Source organism: Ictalurus punctatus, chromosome 3, assembly GCF_001660625.3.
Source record: "Ictalurus punctatus breed USDA103 chromosome 3, Coco_2.0, whole genome shotgun sequence".
Lineage (NCBI taxonomy): Eukaryota > Metazoa > Chordata > Actinopteri > Siluriformes > Ictaluridae > Ictalurus > Ictalurus punctatus.
Window position 1 is genome coordinate 10929398 of NC_030418.2, and position 21024 is coordinate 10950421.

The window sequence follows — 21024 nt, forward strand, 5'->3', positions numbered from 1 at the left end:
GCCTCTTTATACCACAAACTGGCTGGAGCAGGTCTGAGCAAACAAGTTTTTAAAAAAATAGCATGCATTAAGCGAACCCAGGTCTAAGGAGCTTGACAGTGGAGATCAAGCCAGACTTTGTTAGTTTCTGGAACCAACTTCTGGGGAAACCAAGCAGCCATTGAAAGGCAGAGGGGCTGTATAGAGGCTGTTTTGTGTGACAAGGTCAGTCATGGATGTTTGGCCAGACTGGAAAGATTGGAAACCTTGCAGTCCCTCTCTCTTCCTCTGTGAACATGCAGTGCCTCCCTCCATGCCCACGGGCAGCAAGAGATGGGGTTGATAAAGCAACTTTTGGCTTGGCTTCTGCTGACCAGTGTGGGAAAGTGAGGGCTCCTCCCAATCTAGGCAGAGGATATGGGGGCCAGCAAGTGTTATCTGTGCACAATAACATCCTGGTACGTGGTGCTTACCACAGTGTTCTCTTCCAGTAAGGCAGGACACAAGAAAGAGGCACCTCATAGGTGGAAGTACATCATCAGACGTTAGCTTGAGGACAGTTGGTGATGCCAACTGAGTTTGAATCTTGTGTACACAACAGCAAATACAGTTGAGTTAATTTTTACAGGCAAGCACATCCAAATAACATCCAGAGCTAAAGTGAACTCAAATTGACATGTTAAAACACTGATGGATGAATAAAACACAAAAAGAAACCCATAAATTACTCAGAGCAGCTATACCAGAGCCTTTAAGAGAAAATGCACCAGGTTATAGGTGCATGTATTCAGACAGTGACCTCTGGCCTGAAGCAGCCAGCAGCAGCAGGGTCTGAAGGAACACAGCACAACATCCGCTGCAGTACGTAAACAACAGGTGGAGAAGCAGTCCAAACAGGCAAACAGGAAGCAAGTTCAGACAGCTGTCTTACACTCCCACCAGACAGGAAATGTGGGGCTGAATCTTTAGATTGTGCTTGATGTGTTGATTTCCAAAGTATTGTAGTCTGAGAGACAGGAAAAAAGGAAAAAAAAAAAGAAACAGAAAACAAACCAACCAATAGCATCTTACTGGGTTTTCTTGCCATTTCTGTATGTCCAATGACTGCTTGAGAGCACAAGCTCTGATAAAATATAAAACATGGACTGCTATAGACATGTAGTGGCCAGACTGTTTTAAAAAAAATTATATAAATAAATAAATAAATATTATATTAATTATATTAATTATATTATATTATATATATATATATATATATATATATATATATATATATATATATATATATATATATATATATATATATATATATATATATATAAACACCTAAAGGAAAATAAGCATGTGAGCTATGTTGTTCAGTTCTCCCTAAGATGAAAGCAAGAAGCAAGAAGGCTTTTAGCAAAGGTAAAGAACAGTTTTATTTCAAGAAGCAGGAAGATGGAAAAAAAACTGAACCCATTATGAGAAAATACGTCATAAATGTTTGCACATGTGGAGTTTGATACTGTTTGCAGTCATCGAGCTGCATAGCAGGCCAAGCCTTTGGGGACATTCTTCCCTCCTCCACTCACCATCCCCAAAAATCGTCTATGTGCTTTTTCAGAAACATCCTGAAATAAATAGCTTAATGTCTTCTTTGCATTTCACATGACCAGCCTGAAGTATGGGTCTGAGAAAGAAGCATGTACGAGCATGAAGCAAGTTTATACTCAAGGCCACTGTGCTTGTAAGCGTGGCTCACATTATGCTTATATCTATCCTTGCATGACATACAATAGAACAGCATGAACCCAGGCCAGAGCCAATAAGTGAATTTCTGTTTTATTTTTATTGGGAACTAGGACACACATGTAGAAATACTTACTGGCCAGGCCACACTTCTGATAGTTCTGACACAATCTACCTGTATTTACAAAGTACTTTATTTTGTCCTCTCAAAAGCAAAGAGCTTCATTGAACATACATATCAGAAACAATAACAACAATAATAATAATAATAATAATAATAATAATAATAATAATAATAAAGAAATAAAAATGTACATCATACATTTGATATAGATTTCTTTGCTTTTTACAGAGGTAAAAATTCTTATTGTAAAAAAACAAAACTAATTAATACAATAGGGTTTATTTAATCTTTCTTTCAGTATATAAGGAAACAGATTAACAATATGCATCAGGCACTTTTTAAACATGTAAAATGTGCGTAGTAGACTGCACAGTGACAGATGTACAGACGACGACTTGTGTTTTTTGTTTTTAAACCACAGGTATCACGGGCTCTTAGTGAAGATGATGTTTATTCAGTATTGCCAAAGCTTATGTAGAGCCAAAAAGGATGTGCTGTGGATGAAGGATACAGTGACGCATCTCCCTAACCTCCCATGTACAGACAGACATTCTACATTTACAGTGAGACACAGTTGCGTTTGTAATGTACTAACACGACACACTCTATGACTGAGAGTGTAGCTCACATGAGCAAGTTGAATGTTATATGGTTTAAAGGCAGACATTAGTAATAGCCATGTACATTCAAAGACAGAATCGTGCACATACAGCTTTACTAGCTAAACTGGATAGTATTTCTTCATTGGATGATTTATATGAACAGTGTCTGGATGATTGCAATGTCATTCATGGGGTTGAGCAGATTATGTCTGAGACAGATTATACACGCGTACCGGAGCTGCCTCACAGATTGTACGATGCCATTTATCCCTACAATGTCCTTCTACATTTTTAAACACATTCTCTTAATTAAAAAAGGCTCATTTGATGTGATCATATTTGATGCATTACAAAAATATGCTTCACTTTCTCTTGATTTAAAAGAACTCACAAAAATGTGTGTCTGTCTTATCAGTAAACGTCGTGGAGACACAATGAAATTGCCATAATTTTTTTTTTTAACCAAAATTAAGGCTTTGCGCAACATTAGAGATCATTTTGGCAAATGTCCCTCTAATAGGTGTCCTGTTCTTTTAGGCTTCCTATAGAGCAGGATTAGTTTTGAAAATAAGAAAAATAAACTTTTTCCACTAGTTTTAAAGTGTTAAAAGCCACATGTCGGAGTGGGGAAACAGATACTCGTTATGCATTTCATTCCAAGCATAATATACACTGTTCCAACTGGGCTCCTTCTACTCTCTCATATGACCAGGCTTCTAGTTCAAAAACCAAACTCTATGTCCATATTTCTTCTCTCTTTGGCTGGTGACTCAAGAAAATAAATATGACACACACACACACACACACACACACACACACACACACACACACACACACACACAAAAAAAAAACCAATAAACAATCTTTGGATATCAATCATAGTCATTTAAAAGAGCTCCTTATCCACTATTTTAATCAACAGAAAGGAAAGTCCACAAATGTGGTTGTGGATGATATAATCAATTTTAAACATATACATGAGAGTATACAGTATTTACATATACTCACACTGCAGCTTATGTTAATTTGGCTTAAATACAATAACAATACTATGCTGTAATACAATGTTCTCATTCCTTTACAATGCACATGCAGGCTTCTGCACTATTACACACAAACAGTCCCAATCAAGCGCACACTGTGAACCTCACTACAGGTTTAGTGTCTCAAGCTAAACTCACTGTTATTATTTAGTAAGCTTGGAGGGTTTCAGATAGATTACGCCCCACTTAGCTGGCTATGGCAAACAAACCCAAAATCAAACAACTGATTCTGCAATCGAGTGCACCATTAAAAATAAAGAATTCAAGTTCTTGAAATCAGTGTAAAAATATAAAGTACCTGCATAAGTAATGCTTAACAAGTTGGCTCCAAAGGGGCCACCTGAAAAAAAACAAGAGCCATTTTTTCACAAGGAACTGAAGAGAATGTCCAGAAGATGATAAAAGGAAACATACACAGGAACGCACACACGCACGTACACATTTATATAATATATATTCATATTTATATTTAAAAAATATATATATATATATATTCAATCCAGTTAAATGCACCATTTTTGTTATTTTTGTCTGGCTGGAGAAGGAATTGAGACAGACTTTTTAAAAATCTGAAAAGACATGAACGTTCTTCCTGCCTCCTGTTGCCTTCCGCAATGCCTCAATTTATCTGGGTACGTTCAACGTGATAGTTTGGGCAGGATCAGTGTCAGGGGTTATGCAGCGGCCTTGTGCTTCCCACCACAGCAGCCACAGGCCACGGCACCTCTGTGACAGACGTGCAGCGGCGGGTAACAGCAGAGGCAGGGCGCGAGTAGCGCGAGGCCGACTAGGGCAAGCCAGCGCAGGCAGAAACGTTCATCAGCCGTGTCGCATGAACAGGGATCAGAGTAATCGCCCTCCGGATCCGACATGCAGTGGTAGAGCAGGCTATCTGCACACCACATGCAGCTGAAGCGTCGGATACACGAGCGTGCCGGATCTGGAGCATCAGGGCAGCGTCCACGGCCATTCTCCTCATGCCGGAAAAAAACACCACAATAGACACAATGTCGACGCTCACCCAAACCCTCTTCCTCATCCTCCTTGTTTTTGAAGCTGATTGGCTGCGAAACCACAGCTCCACCCCCAGAACCTCGACGAGGGCCCTTGCTCAATTCTGAGCCCGGTGCATCCGGATAGCTGTACTCATGCTTGGCTGGTGCATCGCCCTTGGTGAAGTGCACATACGAGTTAAGACCCTGAGCACGCGCTGCTGCATGCCGGTAGTCTTCATAACCTGAGAGCCAAGCTCGCTCACGTGGGTTTATGCGCACAACCTCCTCCTCATCATCTAGGAAGCTGACACGCCGTGCCAACCTGGGTGCTGCCTGCATGACAGACACAAGTCAAGTTTATTTTAAAATTTGAAATAACTGATGCTGACCAACACCAATTCAAAATGAGAAAACCTTCAGAAAGGGGGGGGGCGGACACAAAGCAATATAAGAAACAGGACACAGTATGCAAGCAAAATTAAATAAATGTACAAAGAGGACAATAAAAGACTGAGCACACTACACGGTCTAAAGATACATACAGTTGTGCTGTAAAGTTTGTGAACCCATTAGAATTTTCTATATTTCTGCATAAATATAACCTAAAACACCAGGTCACATTTGGTCCTCAAAGTAGACAAAGTGAACCCAATTAAACAAATGAAACAAAAATATTATACTTGGTCATTTATTTATTGAGGAAAACGATCCAATATTACATATCTATGGGTGGCAAAAGTAGGTGAAACTTTGCTTACAGTATCTTGTGTGACCCCCTTGTGCAGCAATAACTGCAACTAAACGTTTCTGTTATCTGTTGATTAAGGTCAGGACTTTGATTTGGACATTCCAAAACATTAACTTTATTCTTCTGTAACCATTCTTTGGTAGAATGACTTGTGTGCTTAGGGTCCTTGCCTTGCTACATGACCCACTTTCTCTTGAAATTCAGTTCACGGACAGATGTTCTGACATTTTCTTTTAGAATTTGCTGATATAATTCAGAATTCATTGTTCCATCAATGATGGCAAGCCATCCTGGACCAGATGCAGCAAAACAGGCCCAAACCCAGAGGTTCTTCTGTTGGGATGCAGGGTTTTCCTTTCTCCAAACATAATGCTTCTCATTTAGACCAAAAAGTTATATTCTGGTCTCATCTATCACAAAACATTTTTCCAATATGCTTGTCCAAGTGATCTTTAGCAAATGCAGACTGGCAGCAATGTTCTTTTTGGAAAGCAGAGGCTTTCTCCTTGCAACCCTGTATGTATGTATGTAATATGGGAGAGGCCTTTAGTTGCTTAGAAGTTACCCAGGGTTCCTTTGTGACCTCACAGACTATTACAAATCTTCCTCTTGGAGTGATCTTTGTTGGTTGATCACTCCTGTGGAGGGTAACAATAGTCTTGAAGTTCCTCTATTTCTACACAATCTGTCTGACTGTGGATTGGTGGAGTCCAAACTATTTAGAGATGGTTTTGCAACCTTTTCCAGCCTGAGCATCTCTTGTTCTGAGGTCAAAAATCTCCTTTGTTCATGCAATGATACACTTCCATAAACATGTTTGTACTCACTCGCACCCGATTGTCATCTGATTGACTGAAAACACTTTACTCAAATCTCACCTTCAAAGTAACTGCTAAACCTAGAGGTTCACATACTTTTGCCACTCACATATGAAATATTGGATCATTTTCCTTAATAAATAAATGACCAAGTATAATATTTTTGTCTAATTTGTTTAATTAGGTTCTCTTTGACTACTTTTAGAACTTGATATGTGTCTTAGATAAAAACCAAGTCAAATGTGTACCAGTAGCATACCTAATCTGTCTAAAACACCACCATGTCCATTTGCCAGATGTGTTTTTATTACGTTTTTTTGTCTTAGTGCTGTCACCCACCTGGTCCAGAAAGTAGCGCTCTGAGGTCCTGTACTGCTCATGGAAGTGACCCAGAATGTAGTGATGGTGATGCTGGTGTGGTTCATAGAAGGTGGAGGTGGTCAGTGGTTGCATGCTCTGCTCCTTTTTCTGGGATGAGTTGGATGAGCTGTCAGTGGCGGTCTGTGGCACAGAAGGGGTGGAGGAAAGGTCCATTCAAAAATACAGCTTAATTATCAGCTAAGTTTAGAGCAAAGTAAAGGGTGAGGTGTAAATACAGAAAGCAAAGCAGTGTGAGGAGGACAAGGAGGATGTGTGGTCCAGTGTTCCAAGGCAAGATAAGACACCAAATAGGCAGGTGCTGTGCAGTATAAGTGCAGTTTTCCATGATTTCATGGGCTACACTGTTCTGTAGCTATTCACAATACACTACACAAACACACGTCATTGTAATGAAACAGACGTGGTTCAACTTCAGCATGCAATTTACAAAAAAAAAAGCCCTTAGGCCACAAGATTTGTAGAAACTTCTCTGAAGTCTCCCTGTTATTGGAGAAGCTCTAAATGAATACAGGCTGCTCAATTTTTGGCCATCACACACGAAACCCAGAGCTCTAGCCGATGACATCACCAGGCAGAGATCTTTGGAGGCAAATACTTACTATAGGCAGCTCTTTTATTGAAGGAGGAAAAAGGGCCTCCGAAACTAATTAACTTTCAAGAGCCCCATTAACGTGACCACATAAAGTGATTACACTAAATCATGACCCAGAGAAAAAATTACTAATTATGCATACTTTGCCCAGTCAGCTTCCTGAAAAATGAAGGCATGTGTTGTAACACAATGCACAGTCATGTGAAAAAATAAGTACACAACATGGAAATTGTTCTGTTCCAATTGTTTTTTTTTTTAAACATATTTGGACAAGCAAACGTTTGATACTCTTTGAAACAGTGTCTGTTAATAAAGGTAATACACTATCAAATGACACAAAATTTTGTAGTAGACTGTATCACCTTTATTAATAGACACTGTTTCAAAGGGAATTAAATGTTAACTTGTCCAAATATGTTAAATAAACAAACAAACAAAAATAAAATAAATAAATAAATAAATAAATAAATAAACTATTTTCATGGGGTGTACTTATTCTTTCACATGACTCTGTGTTACTGTGCACACTCAAGTGTGTGTGTATGTATGTATGTATGAAGTCAAGCAGAAGGGAAGTGAGGCTGGATTTGTGCAGCAACGCAACAGCCACACTGCCAGGTGGAGTAAAAGAGAGGCCCCAGATACACAGTCCTGTTTCAACCTGTCTGAGAGTGAATGGACATGGGCCTCTCCCTCCCTCATTTCCTCCCTCAGTTTTCAGCCTGGCCACAGGTCCTGCATCCAACATGTGAACAGCAATGCAGCCCTTTTTCTCCCAGGCTGCTCTCCAATGAAAACTTCAGCATGCTTGCAAGACACAAAACATAAGAGTGGTGCAGACAGCCAGCTGCCTGTGGAGAGACAGACAAGCAGACAAACAGAAAGGCAGGCGGATAGACAGACTGGCCGGATGAGACACAGCCCCAATGATTACTGGCTGAGATTCTGGATGTGCGGCTTCATTGCTTGCGTCCACCACTACCGCCTCCAAAACCACCACTTGCCAGGTGAAGCGTCTGTGTGCTCAAACACAGCTTCCTGAACACTGCATACAGCCAAATGCACTCCTACACAAATATTTAGACTTGAGTAAAATATTGGTGAGGTATTAATGAAGTATATTGTTAATCAGCCTACATGCACATAGACCTGAGCACTGGGAAAATGTAACTGCTCACAAAACTGTAGCCAGTGAAAGGGGCTTTGTAGTTTCCCTTTTTTAAGATCGACTCACATGAAAAGTTCACAGACAGCAGGTTTAAAATAATATCAGTTCAGTACAAGAGAAAGGTTTGCTGATGTGCCACTCAAACTGAACTTTTCCTTTTTCCTTGTGTGTCTGAATATGAACAAGAGCATTTATACTGGGCTCTCTCTCTCCAGGTTTCAACCCAAAGCCTCGACCAAGCCGGCCTGGTCCATGCTTCCCCTCCATGTTCACATAAAACCCTCAGAACTGTGGGCCAAAAATAATACAGGCATCCCTCACAGCACTGCCAAGAGCCTGAGCCAACATGATTTAAAAATATGCTTAGAAGGATAGCTGGACCAGGCCTGCTAGAGATAATTGAAAACACAGACCCTTTCGAATGTTTACAAGGCAGGCCTGAAAGCGCCAGACCCAAGCTCCTGGCCCAAGAGGGAGAGGATGGAGAGCTCAAAACTGAGTGGGAACAAAAAGTAGGGGAGAGAGGACCGAGGTAGAGCAGATGCTGCAAATTTAACCAAAACACTTAACTCTTTTTTTTAAAAAATCAGTCATGTTATCAAAGGGCTCTCAAGTTAGTGGTGTGGTTGAGATAAAGAGGGACTTCAAAAGGCACATGTGGCTTGACTCCAATTCAAAGGCCCACCTTCATAGCAAGCACAGCAAATACAGCAGTCTTAATTATTCACAATCAGTGGCGCAGTGGGGGAGGACAGCGAGAGGGGGTGACAGAGTTGGGTGGAGGCAAACATGTTTGGGGGACTGCAGACTTTTGAGTAATTTCACAAATTAGCCTCCCTTCATTAAGTCTAAGAGTCTGAGTCAGAGCAGCTAACCCTGCGAAACCAAACCACACCAGACTACAGCATCTAAACTCTGACCAACATAAGCACCATCACCAAGGCATAGTAGGGGCAAAACACTTTGTAAAATAAGACCACACCAGAGACACTTAAAGGAGTAGAGAAAGAAAAAGAAAACATCCATTCCAACTGATGCCTCAAAAAGGAATCTGAGGCTATGAAATTCTGGAAAACGGCAGTCATCCATATAGCTTTTTATTCCTGTTCTCGAAAACAAAATGTTTCACTTAAGTCTCAAACCACTCAGATTAAAAAGCATTTAACTAAAGTTACATGTACATGGTCCTGCTTCTCTAGCATGATTTGTCCTGAGTGCCATCACCAAAAAGCTAGATGACCAACACGGGGGGGGGTTCTTCAAATATTTTTTTTTTAAAGCACTGATTCTCTTTTCTACTCCCTCTCTCCAGGACTGTTAGTCCTTCATATCCAACTTCCTTTGTGTGTTCTCCAGGGCCCTGGCTGTGAGCTCCCTAAACAGTGAGGCCCTTCTCTCGCCTGGGCTTTGCTGCTGTAGCACAGGAAATTGTCAATCACACCCTCCCCCTTCCCCACCCCTTTACCCCAGTCAACAGGCAGCCAGAGTCAAAGACACAGCCCTTTTCTCAAACAGTCATGTGTGTTTACCAACCCAACTTGAATCACTCTGTGCTGCAATGGAATTTGCATATATAACCCACACACACCTCAATTCAACACAAGCATAAGAACATGTGAACCCCAACCCTAGGTGAAAACCTTAAAAATGAAAGTTAACATGTTTTTATTGTGGTTGAATATTGTGCTGATCTTTCTGTGGCATATTAGCTCTCTATACTGTCACACCACCAAGCTAAGTTTCAGACTGACTATTCAGTGTTACAAAGCGTGGATCATGATAAAAACACTTGTCTGTCCTATACACCAAACTAACACAATGTACCATTCACCAAACATCTTTAAGCACCACCTTTGTGTGTGACAATGTTGATTCTACAGGACTGACCTGTCACACTTTTTTTTTTTTGAAAGAGAGGAGTTGTAAAGAGTATGTGAGGTGGATCGGCTTGCTCAACCGCTGAGTGCACTGTAGGTGACTCATGCAGTGTTGGGCTTTTCACTCTGTTTCTCCTGCATGGCACGTGAATGTTATGGCTGATGCAACAGAACCATGCGAGGCACGTGTACACGCCCCCACCCTAGCTAAGCACACAGGTTACACGGGCTAAAAGAATGAAGGACCTATAGTCTGCTTCTAAGAAAATACAATACATAATCAATTCTCAAGGCCATTGTTATTCCAGTGTGGGTGGCAAGACCTTCTACAATGTGTGTGTGTGTGTGTGTGTGTTTTTTCATGTGACACACCCTGTTAACTGGAAGCAGTTCAACAGTCTTTGAATGACTCCTCTGCCTTGTTCTGAATGAACTAAATAGTCTGGGGTTAAGTATAGGTTAGCTCAAGAGAAATAATTTGGGAGGAATGCACACCCAGGACCACCCCCCCAACCCCCCACACACAGTCTTTTGGAGCTGTAAATCTGGAACAGCATTTTCCAACAGCAATATTTGGAAAGGTCATGAGCAGCACCAATGCAGCTCGATGCAGACCTGCTACAGACCATCATCTGCTCCCTGATTACAGCAACAACAAAAAAAAGCATCTTTATAAATCTGATACAAAATTGCAAGTGATTTGAGCATATTGCAATAACTGCCTACCCCCATCCCAAACCACATGGTTCCGATTGAAGAGAATTGTACTGAATGCATAAATTCCTGGAAAAAGAAAGGACTGTGGCTTGAGTTTCCCTTAAAGTTTGGGGTGCCTGGCTGAGCCATTGACTCGTTTTGGCTCAAAAGTGAGACAAACAGCAAGGGAAAGAGGAGCCATGAGGTTTCCTTTGCACCCTCCATCTCACTCTCCCCCTATCCTGGGCTGCAGTAAATCAGGATGGCAGTTAGCTAGAAGACAGCTGCTAATGATAGTTTTACAGAGGGGAGCAGGAAGTCACCTCCTGACCCTGCCTGCTGTTCCTCGTCTGTGTGCACCAAAAAAGAGACGGGGACAGAAAAGCGAGTTCTGGGGGGGGGGGGGGGGGGGGGGACAAAGCAAAACCAGAAACTACAGAAAACCTGCCGTGTCCCACTACCATCCCAGCATCTCCACTGAAACAAAGGGCCACCTCTCCCGCTGCAGCCTCTGTGGGGTAAAAATATCACAAGGACCTGGCCTTTTCTGGGATTCTGGGATCTTTTTTTTAAACAGCTGGAGGGAAATGGACTTGTGTGACCTATGTGGGTGAGAATGTTAAAGTTAACATTGCAAGCTCTCTGGTTCACTTAAAGCACACACAAACAATCTGATTAAAACATATTAGCAAATTACAGCGGAATGCCTTCATATTGTTGAACTCTTTTTAAAAACATGAGCAGGACAAAGGATGTTTTCATATTGGAACTGGCAAACTGTACGTGTTTGAGAGGTAAAAGTGGCTTACTGTGAAAACATCGTCATCTCCTAGTTCAGCTTCATTCTGGAGTGTTGAGGAGGAAGTTGTGGAACCTAAAATACCACACACACACACACACACACACACACACACACACACACACACACACACACACACACGAGGCATGACCGGACAGAACCTCACATATCCTGTCTGTTAGAGGTAGTAAGTGAGGGTGGGGGATGGAAAGACAGCGGAAGAGAGAATGCACACAAAGGGACAAACTGAGAGAGAGAAAGAAAGAGAGAGACAGACACAACTGATCATGTGACTTCTGGCTGAAGTATGAAATCTAATGCTGAGAGGCCATTCCAGTGTAGAGCTCATCTCTGACTCCTGTAACACATTTACTCTGTCAACATGCAGCTTGTGTACTTTTTGTAGCTGGTTAGCATTTAGCTCCTCCACATGCCTGTTAGGATTCAGTAGTCAGGTCACACTCAGTAGTGTGGTTGGAAGTAAAGAAGCAATTTGGAATGGAAGCAATACAGAACTGATTGTATGAAACATTCACTATCAGACCCTGGTCTGATACTTAATGCTGTCCCTCCTCATCCTTTCAAACACGTCTGCTTCACAGTTAACGTGTGATTAGTTAAGGTGGGTGTGTAGTAGTAGCAACAAAAACTTAGCCTCACCACTTCTGTACATTACAGTGAAACCTGCTGTCCTTAGAAAGTTAAGAATGGCGTTTCTACTCTCACCACACTACCTTCTGTTATGTCCTCCAGGGCTTTCCGTACCCCTCGGTCAAAAGCACGGGCGTCAGCAGGACTCTGGAACGTGAGGCCACACTTTTTGTTGTCAACCTTCCAGTGATGAAATGTGGGAGTGGCCTTGGTGTAGATAAGATCTTTCCTCACAAAACATTCCAGGACCACCTGGCAGACAAAACAAACAACACCCATCACCAACATCCTACCAGCATGTTAGCACTATAATAATAATGTAGCAAATTGCAAAACACGAGTTACACTACAGAGGGCAATGGAAATGAAACTTTGCAGGTAGCAACAGTGGAGCTCAGGTTTGTACCTGCTTGTCTTTGAGGCGCTCTCCATGGATGAGGAAGTCACTGTGGCCACTCAGCTCAGCGGGTGCCACCTTGCAGACACCGACTCGGCTGAGCCCTCCACCCTCCTGTGCTAACCAACCCCCACTCGAGTCATCTCGGGTCATTACCACCGCTTTGACGCGTACGATGTAACTGTCACTGAGAGAAGAAAAAAAATAATAATAATTTATATGTGTGTGTATTATGTGTGTGTGTGTGTATGTATGTATATATATATATATACACACATATACACACACACATATAATACACACACACACACACACATATATATACATATATATATATATATATATATATATATATATATATATATATATATATATAAATAAATAAAAGAGAGAGAGAGAGAGAGAGAGAGACAGACAGATAGGTCTTTAATAAATAGTACCAACAGTAACCAAAGGCTTTTGGTCTAATCTTATAGATACTTTACCACAGAACTTCAGTAATGAAACACAGAAAAATTGTTACTGCTTTTGATTAAAGTTCCCGCAACTATATTTAGCACTTAAATTAACATGGACAAAGCATGTACTTTAGCATTAATACACCATAACTTAACAAAGTAACTAACACTTGTATGTTCATACCATCAATAAGTAAAATTAAGCCCACAATGACCAATATGAAGCAACATGAACCTTAATGAATGTGTCTGAGGTTGTTAAATGTCAAACTTCAGAACTGAGGCTGAAAAGTATGTTCATTAAGTAAGGAATATGCTGTAATTTAAGTTTTGATCATTTATGTGAACTTGATATTTAGTCATGGATTGAGTAAACAGTCAATGCAGGTACATTTCCTTCAAATTTACACATACATGAATTAATAAATGTAGACTTGTCAACATTACTTAATTCTGATGTTCATGGTTTATTAAATGTTAACTAATGTAAATCGTTATCAAAAATTCCTCTTTAGGAAATAATAATTATAATGCAATATAATGCAAATCCATTTCACTGTGACTTTCTACTAGATGGAGAGAGTTGGAATGGGATATTACTCTCCCAGAGCGTGCGAGCAGGACAAACTCTGCACCCACTTGTATTCATCCAGAACTTTGCACAAAACAAAACAGAGCAACTGTGTTATGTCGCACATACCAATGAGGCAATCAAGTACCAACAGACAGCATGTCAGTTTGAGAGCAACTATACAAACTCAGTGAGTGGAAATGCTACTTGTGGCTATGAGACAATAACACAGAAGGAAGAAAATAGCTCCCTTGACATATTTGCACAGGAACTAGTCAAAAATCTTGGGTGCAGTTTAATTTTAAATTCACTCAACTTAGCAATGCAAACAGCTCAGCGAATCTTCTCTCCTATTCTTCCTTTGTAATGCTTAGCAAGCCAAGAGTCAGTCTTATATGGTAATCTAAATCAATGTGTTCAATAATTAACTAGAGTGAGAGAGGGGAGAGAAAGTGAAGGAGAGACAGAGAAAGAGAGGGAGAAGTGATGGGAAGGAGGTAAGCTTGTCTGAATTCTACTGACTCACTTAGGGATGACTCAGAATGATCAATGATCAGTCTTTTAAAAAGTCAAGTAAGTGTAGCCAGTCGTGTGGCAGCAGTGCAATCACGTAGATGTGGGCCAGCAGCTTTGGGTAACATTCACATCCACCATCAGAACAGGGAAAAATTTGATCTCTGTGATTTTGACCATGGCATGATTGTTGGTGCCAGACAGGCTGGTTTGAGTATTTCTATAACTGCTGATCTCCTGGGATTTTCACACACAAAAGTCTCTAGAGTTTACTCAGAATGGTGTAATAAAGAAAAAACTCCAGTGAACAGCAGTTCTGTGGATGGAAATGCCTAGTTGATGAAAGAGGTCAATGGAGAATGGCCAGACTGGTTTGAGCTGAAACCAGAAAGGGTACAGTAACTCTGATAACCACTCTGTATAATTGTGTTGAGCAGAAAAGTATCTCAGAATGCACAACACATCAAACCTTGAGGCGAATGGGCTACAACAGCAGAAGACCACATCACGTTCCACTTCTGTCAGCCAAGAACAGAAAGTTGAGGCTGCAGAGGGCACACCAAAACATAGCCTGGTCTGATGAATCTCAATTTCTGCTGAGGCACACAGATGGTTGGGTCAGAATTTGGCACCAACAGCGTTAATCCATGGACTCAATCTGCCTTGTGTCAACAGTCCAGGCTGGTGGAGGTAGTTGTAGTTGTGGGGTAATGTTTTCTTGGCATCCTCTTGTCCAGTTAATACCAACAAATCATTGCTTGAATGCCACAGCCTACTTGAGTACTGCTGTTGACCATGTGCATCCTTTCATGGCCACAATTTTATCCATCTTTTAATGGCTTCTTCCAGCATGATAACGCACCATGTCACAAAGCAAAAGTCGTCTCAAACTGGTTTCATGAACATGACAAATGAGCTCAGTATTATTCAGTGGGCTTCCTAGTCTCCGGATCTGAAGCCAATAGAACACTTTGGGATGTGCTAGAATAGGAGTGTCACAACATAAAAGCGCCCCTGAAAAATCTGCAGGAATTATGTAATGGAATCATGTCAGTTCATCAGAATCTCAAAGGAATGTTTCCAAAATCTTGTGGAATCCATGCCACAAAGAATTGAGGTTGTTTTGAGAGCAAAAAGAGGCCCTAACCAGTATTAGTATGGTGTTCCTAATAAAGTGTTCAACGAGTGTATAGTTTGTGTGTTTTGTGAGAATGCTACAGAGTCAGTACATTCAGTCTTCTGAAGAAGCCTTCCACAAAAAGAAAACTGAAAATCACTGAAAATCTCACAGGTATAAAAACAAAATCATGATACCATCAGCTCCGAAAATACAGTGTCATAAATAAAAGTCTGCAAAATGAGCTGAAAGTGGATGTGGATCTTAGCACACAAGATGCATGCTAGTGACCAATAAGTTACAATAATGGCATTAAATCAATAACCACTTATGTATGTTATGTAGACTATATATGATTGTGAACGTAATGATGGTGAAAATAATATTCATTACTTTTAAATCCCTAACACCGCTGCCAAAAGCTAGCAGGACTCTATGGACAATTTTGCAGTTTATTTACCCAGAATCCACCACTCAGTTTTTGTTAGACAATTTCTCATATAATAAATAGTTAGTTATTATTTAATTGGTGAATAATATTATAGATGTTATTTAATTAAGGTCTGTGTCCCATGTCCATATATCCCTTAGGTGTGACAGACCACTACCAGGTGGAATTGACCCTAACAGCTCTCAAGAGTAAGACCAGTCATGTCTTTGAATTGCAGGGATGGTGATGTAGAGCAAGTAGACAGCAGATTACAATAAGGTTCAGGAAACCTGCAGTTCAGGCACCAGTCCATACTGCTTCTTTAAAATGTTTTTTTTTTTCTGCTCTGAGTGATGATAAGAAGAAAATGTTCTTTAAATATTGAGTTGGACATTAAAGTTAGATACATGTATTAGATCATTTTTACTGAGGGTGTTTGTTAGCTAAGGCTGGATTTAGAGCCAGTGTCTAATCTTAAGTTACTGCAAGCAATAAAAAATAAATAAATAATAAATAAATTTTAAAAAACCACAGCATTTGGTTATGCAAAAGGTTTACTAGTTATATGAATCTGATCCAGCACTCCGTTAATGGAAAGAGGAGAGCAGTATGTGCAAAATATTATAGCAGGAGAGAACAGAGCTGTCCCGCATCAGCAACTCTGGAGAAAGTATCCCCTTAGTGAAGGGCAGAGAGCTGGTCAGAGGAAGTATATGCCACCTCCAAAGTTTGTCATGGAAACATCAGTATTGCCTTCCTGGAACTTGGGATATGGTGAGTACTGAGAAGCAATGGATTTATAGAAGCACTGCTAACATAACCCTGTCTCTCTTATCTGTCTGTGTGAGAAGTGTGACTGTGCTTGATACACCCACTCACAGAAATACCTACCCACTCACGCTCACTAAAGGCAGAGAAAAGAAAAATGACAACATTTTAATCAGGCTGGCACCAGTGCTTTGCTGTCACACATGCAATACAGCTCTACTATAGGAGGCAATACAAGCAATTTGGCAAAACACCTGTTGGGAAAGTACAATATGAAACTACTGAAATGTACCATCCTCTGTCTTTCACAGCCACATCAAGCTCATCCAATGCAATTATGCTGTAGCTACGAGAGAGATAAAGAATTTGCTAGGCTAATTCTGTTTCTTTATAATAAAATATAAAGTATGTTTTTTTTGAGGACAACTCAATCAGTCCTGTTTGCAACCCAAAGTGAATGCTAATCTATTAAATTAAACCTTACTGAAATAGACACACGACAGAACTTGGCACACTTGTCACTGTCACAAATGCAGCCAACAGAGAGAAATTTCAACGAGAGATATATACACACAAACACACGTGTGTGTGTGTGTGTGTGTGTCCAAGTGAGTCATCGGTCCCATCTGTGATGTAGAAATTCACAAAAACACCTCTCTTTCCGCTTTTCTTTTTCATCTTCTGTTCTGGAGCAATCACCCCCTCACCCACTGCTGGGTGTCCACTGACAGGGCACTACCAAGGAGTGAGCATGCAGCAGGCTTGAGCTAAGTGCATTTGACCTCTTGCCAAATACAGTGCTATGAAAAGTATTTTTTTGATTTCTTCTGTTTTTGTGTTTTTATCACTCATACAAAATTGTTCCAGAAATTAAAACAAAATCTAAGATAGAACAAAGGCAACTGGAGTAAACACAAAATACAGTTTTAATAAAAGATACATGTTATTTATTGAAGCAAAAACAAAAATAAAATTTATCCAACATCAACTGGGCCAGTGTGTAAATTTATTTGCCCCCATAGTTACCAATTCCCCAAATCTGTGAAACTGCATTCATAATGGGGTTCAGCTGGAGTAGACGCAACCAGGCCTGATTACTGCAAACGCTGTTCAATCAAATCTACACTTAAATAGAACTTTTTCAATAGCATGGAGTTCGTTAAAAGGTCTTACCCAGTAACACGCTATGCCAAATTTCCAGAAATGATGAGGAATAAAGTGATTGAAATACATCAGTCTGGGAAGGGTTACAAAGCTATTTCAAAGGCTCCAAAGAATCACAGCAAGAGTCATTATCTCCAAATGGAAAAACGGGCACAGTAATGAACCTTGGCACAATAGCAAACCAAATGTGGCTGACCTTTCAAAATTGCTCCAAGAGCGCAGCAATTACTCATCCAGGAAGTCACAAAAGAACCCAAGGACAACATCAGAGGACCTACAGGCCTCTCTTGCATCAATGAAGGTTACAGTTCATGACTCCACTATCAGAAAGACACTGGGAAAAAATGGCATCCATCGAAGGGTGGTGAGGTGAAAACCACTGCTAATTATGGCTCAACTGAATTTTGCCAAAACACACAATGATCCTCAAACCTTAAACCAAACCTACTAGAATATCCTAAAGAAGGCTGTCCAGTCTTCAGTCCGTAAATTGAAACTCAAGCGCAACTGGAGCGCAAGATCCAACTGATGTCCAGTTATTGGAAGTGTTTGGTTACAGTTATTGTTGCTCAAGGTGGCACAACCAGATTTTAAGTTTAAGGGGGCAATTAGTTTTTCATATGGCTGTTAGGTGTTGGATAACTTTAAAAAAAAAAAAAAAAAATGTATTGTGTCTACACTCAGGTTGCCTTGTGTTTACTCAGGTTTGCATATTATGTTGCATTTCATTTGAAGATCTAAAACTATTTAGTATGAGATATACACAAAAACAGAAGAAATCCAGATGGGACAAATACTTTTTCACAGCACTGTACATAACATTTTATCCATCACTTCACAAGCATTGATGCAAACTATAATGCATTATTTAACATTCTTTAGCCTTCAAACCCCTTTGTCTTCAGCTAAATATTTATTTATATTAAATACTGTGTTTAACAATCTTGGTGGAGTGTAATCTTGAGTAAAATCTCAATGGAAGTCACAAACACAGCCACAATTCATTATAGGATCTTGTTTAAAATAATCAAGTTTCCGGCCATTAAATTATCGTTACATAACGCATCGGGTGATATAAGGACAGTACACTGTGTTTAATACCATTCTTTACATAATTAATCCTTTATTAAAGTATATTCTATCATGTTTGAGGGAAGCAGACTGGAACAAGGCTGCATCTGCCATTATCACAATCCATACACAGACCTGCAAACTCAGAAGAGGTGAAAAAGGTGACATGTTATATATCTGCATGTTCTCCTCGTGCTGTGGGGGTTTCCTCCGGGTACTCCGGTTTCCTCCCCAAGTCCAAGGACATGCATGGTAGGCTGATTGGCATGTCAAAGTGTCTGTAGTGTATAAATGGCTGTGTGAATGCGTGTGTGAGTGTGCCCTGTGATGGATTGGCGTCCCATACAGGGTGTACCCCGCCTTGTGCCCGATACTCCCTGGGATAGGCTCCAGGTTCCCCGCAACCCTGAAGGATAAGCGGTATAGAAGATGGATGGATGGATATATAGATCAGTATATATGACCAAGGTGAAGCTCATACACAAATATTAAAAACCCAATTGTTGTTTCGCGACTTTGAAGTATAAAGCTGAAGAAAAAAAGGTTTCATAATTTTATATCTCTAAATTGAATACATTAGCAAACACTGATCATGTTAACATGTAACTATGGTTAACACGATCACTCATTAAAACACAGTGGGTCTTTTTCATTACGTGTTCGTTTTAATTCCCCTAGTAACTTTCGATAATGACAGACGTTAAAATCAGACAGAAATACGGATGCAGTGGGTGTCTTAAGCTAAGCAAAAGTATTCTGATTCATTCTGAACTGACTGACGTTAGCTTACATGCTAACAAGCGTACCAACAGGTTGGGAAAAGTTTGATGGGGTAACGTTAGGGAAATCCGTATCACGAGGCGCCGCACCAAAGATGTTGTATTGGGAAAAAGGTCGCGACAGTACGAGTGACGTCTGTGGTCTCCCTCCAGTGTATGGGAAATTAGTGGATTTCCGATTCTTGTGAGTTTTAGGGGCCACTCACATTTAGCACCTAAAAAGGCACAGAAAACACTTGCGCTCCTATGGTGTCTGCTGTTGCTAAGCAACCACGAGCTGCTCTCTCCACGACGAGGAGGAAATTTTAGCACAGGATGGATTTACAGCACCGCAAATCCCTTGCAGAAGCTCTGCTACTAGGTTTATTTATGGAGAAGAGAGACAAAAAACGTCGTGCTTGGGCGCACCCCACCCTTCATTCACGTAGAAAACACGGAGAATTTCACCAACTAATCCAACCGTTCCGAGAGATTCAAAGCCTATTTCAGACTGGACAAAAGGGTGAAGCTGATTGGTTGGTTCTTGTCACATGACCCGTCCCACAGTATGAGCGTGTCTACATTTAATAAAAGAACAAACGAACGGGCCCTTATTGTGCTTCCAGTTTCTACCCTACCCCCCCACCCCCCCACCGAAAAAAAACCCTCTTTGGATCTACACGGTTCACGTAAATTACATATTTTGATTCAAAATGGCGAATTTCACTGAAAAGCGACTAGTTTGCAAGTATGCATACAAGTATGTCCTGTTACCCAAATGTGTAGTGTGTAGTCTGTTTATTGCCAAAGAGAGAATGGGCTTGAAGGCAATCAAGGACAAACACAACAACAAAATAGCACATTGCAGTTAGGCAATAAATAACTTTCTTTTCAATTACTTTCATAAGTGTTGCTGGAATATAATAGCTCTTATTATTGTGCGATTCATATGATGTTATTTTCTAGAGTCAAAACATAATTTTTTTTTTTTTTGTTGTACCAGGATAAAAGGGTGAGCACCTATCCCCTCTGATCCTCGACACCTGATCACTTTGTCTTTTACCGCATGAACACCTTTATCTGTGAAGATTTTCCCCCCTTAAACTTAAGAATATACTATAATTAAATGCCTATGTGCCAGATGCAGCCTCAACAGCCACATCTCATTTCTGTATTATATTAACACATTTTGCTGGTAATGCATAAACAAAAGGTCATTCTAATTAATGCTAAAAGACTTGCAATTAAGTCCCAGTGGAATAAATAATATCTGCCGCTTTTCATTATACTTTTTCAACAAGTTTTCATGTCAATGCAATTAAATAAAAATACATTTCAATAACAAAATAAAAATGCAATTATTAAATAAAATACATTTCATTATCAACACACTTCTCTATTACTTTTTTTTACTCTGTAGTAAAATGCTGAAACCTATTAGCCAGTAGTCAAATACGCAGACAGACAGTACAGACATATATAAAGTCAGATAAACAGCTGCAGAGAAAGGCACAAAGAAAGACAGATGACCCTGTAATGGACATTGCCTAGTTTGCAGGTAGCACCAAATAAA

General features: G+C 40.3%; 1 protein-coding gene across 2 annotated transcripts in view; it reads right to left on the bottom strand.

Annotated features, from left to right (window-relative positions):
• Nucleotides 1-1791: 1791 nt before the first annotated feature.
• spred2b (sprouty related EVH1 domain containing 2b) overlaps nt 1792-21024 on the bottom strand; it is a 43430-nt gene continuing 24197 nt past the window's right edge. For both annotated transcript variants that reach the window (XM_053679579.1, XM_053679580.1), the window contains exons 2-6: nt 12611-12788; nt 12288-12456; nt 11564-11628; nt 6380-6541; nt 1792-4807 (exon numbers count right to left, since the gene is read on the bottom strand). In XM_053679579.1, coding sequence (XP_053535554.1) covers nt 4154-4807; nt 6380-6541; nt 11564-11628; nt 12288-12456; nt 12611-12788 — 1228 coding nt within the window. In that variant the 3' untranslated portion in view covers nt 1792-4153. The remainder of the gene's footprint in view (nt 4808-6379; nt 6542-11563; nt 11629-12287; nt 12457-12610; nt 12789-21024) is intronic.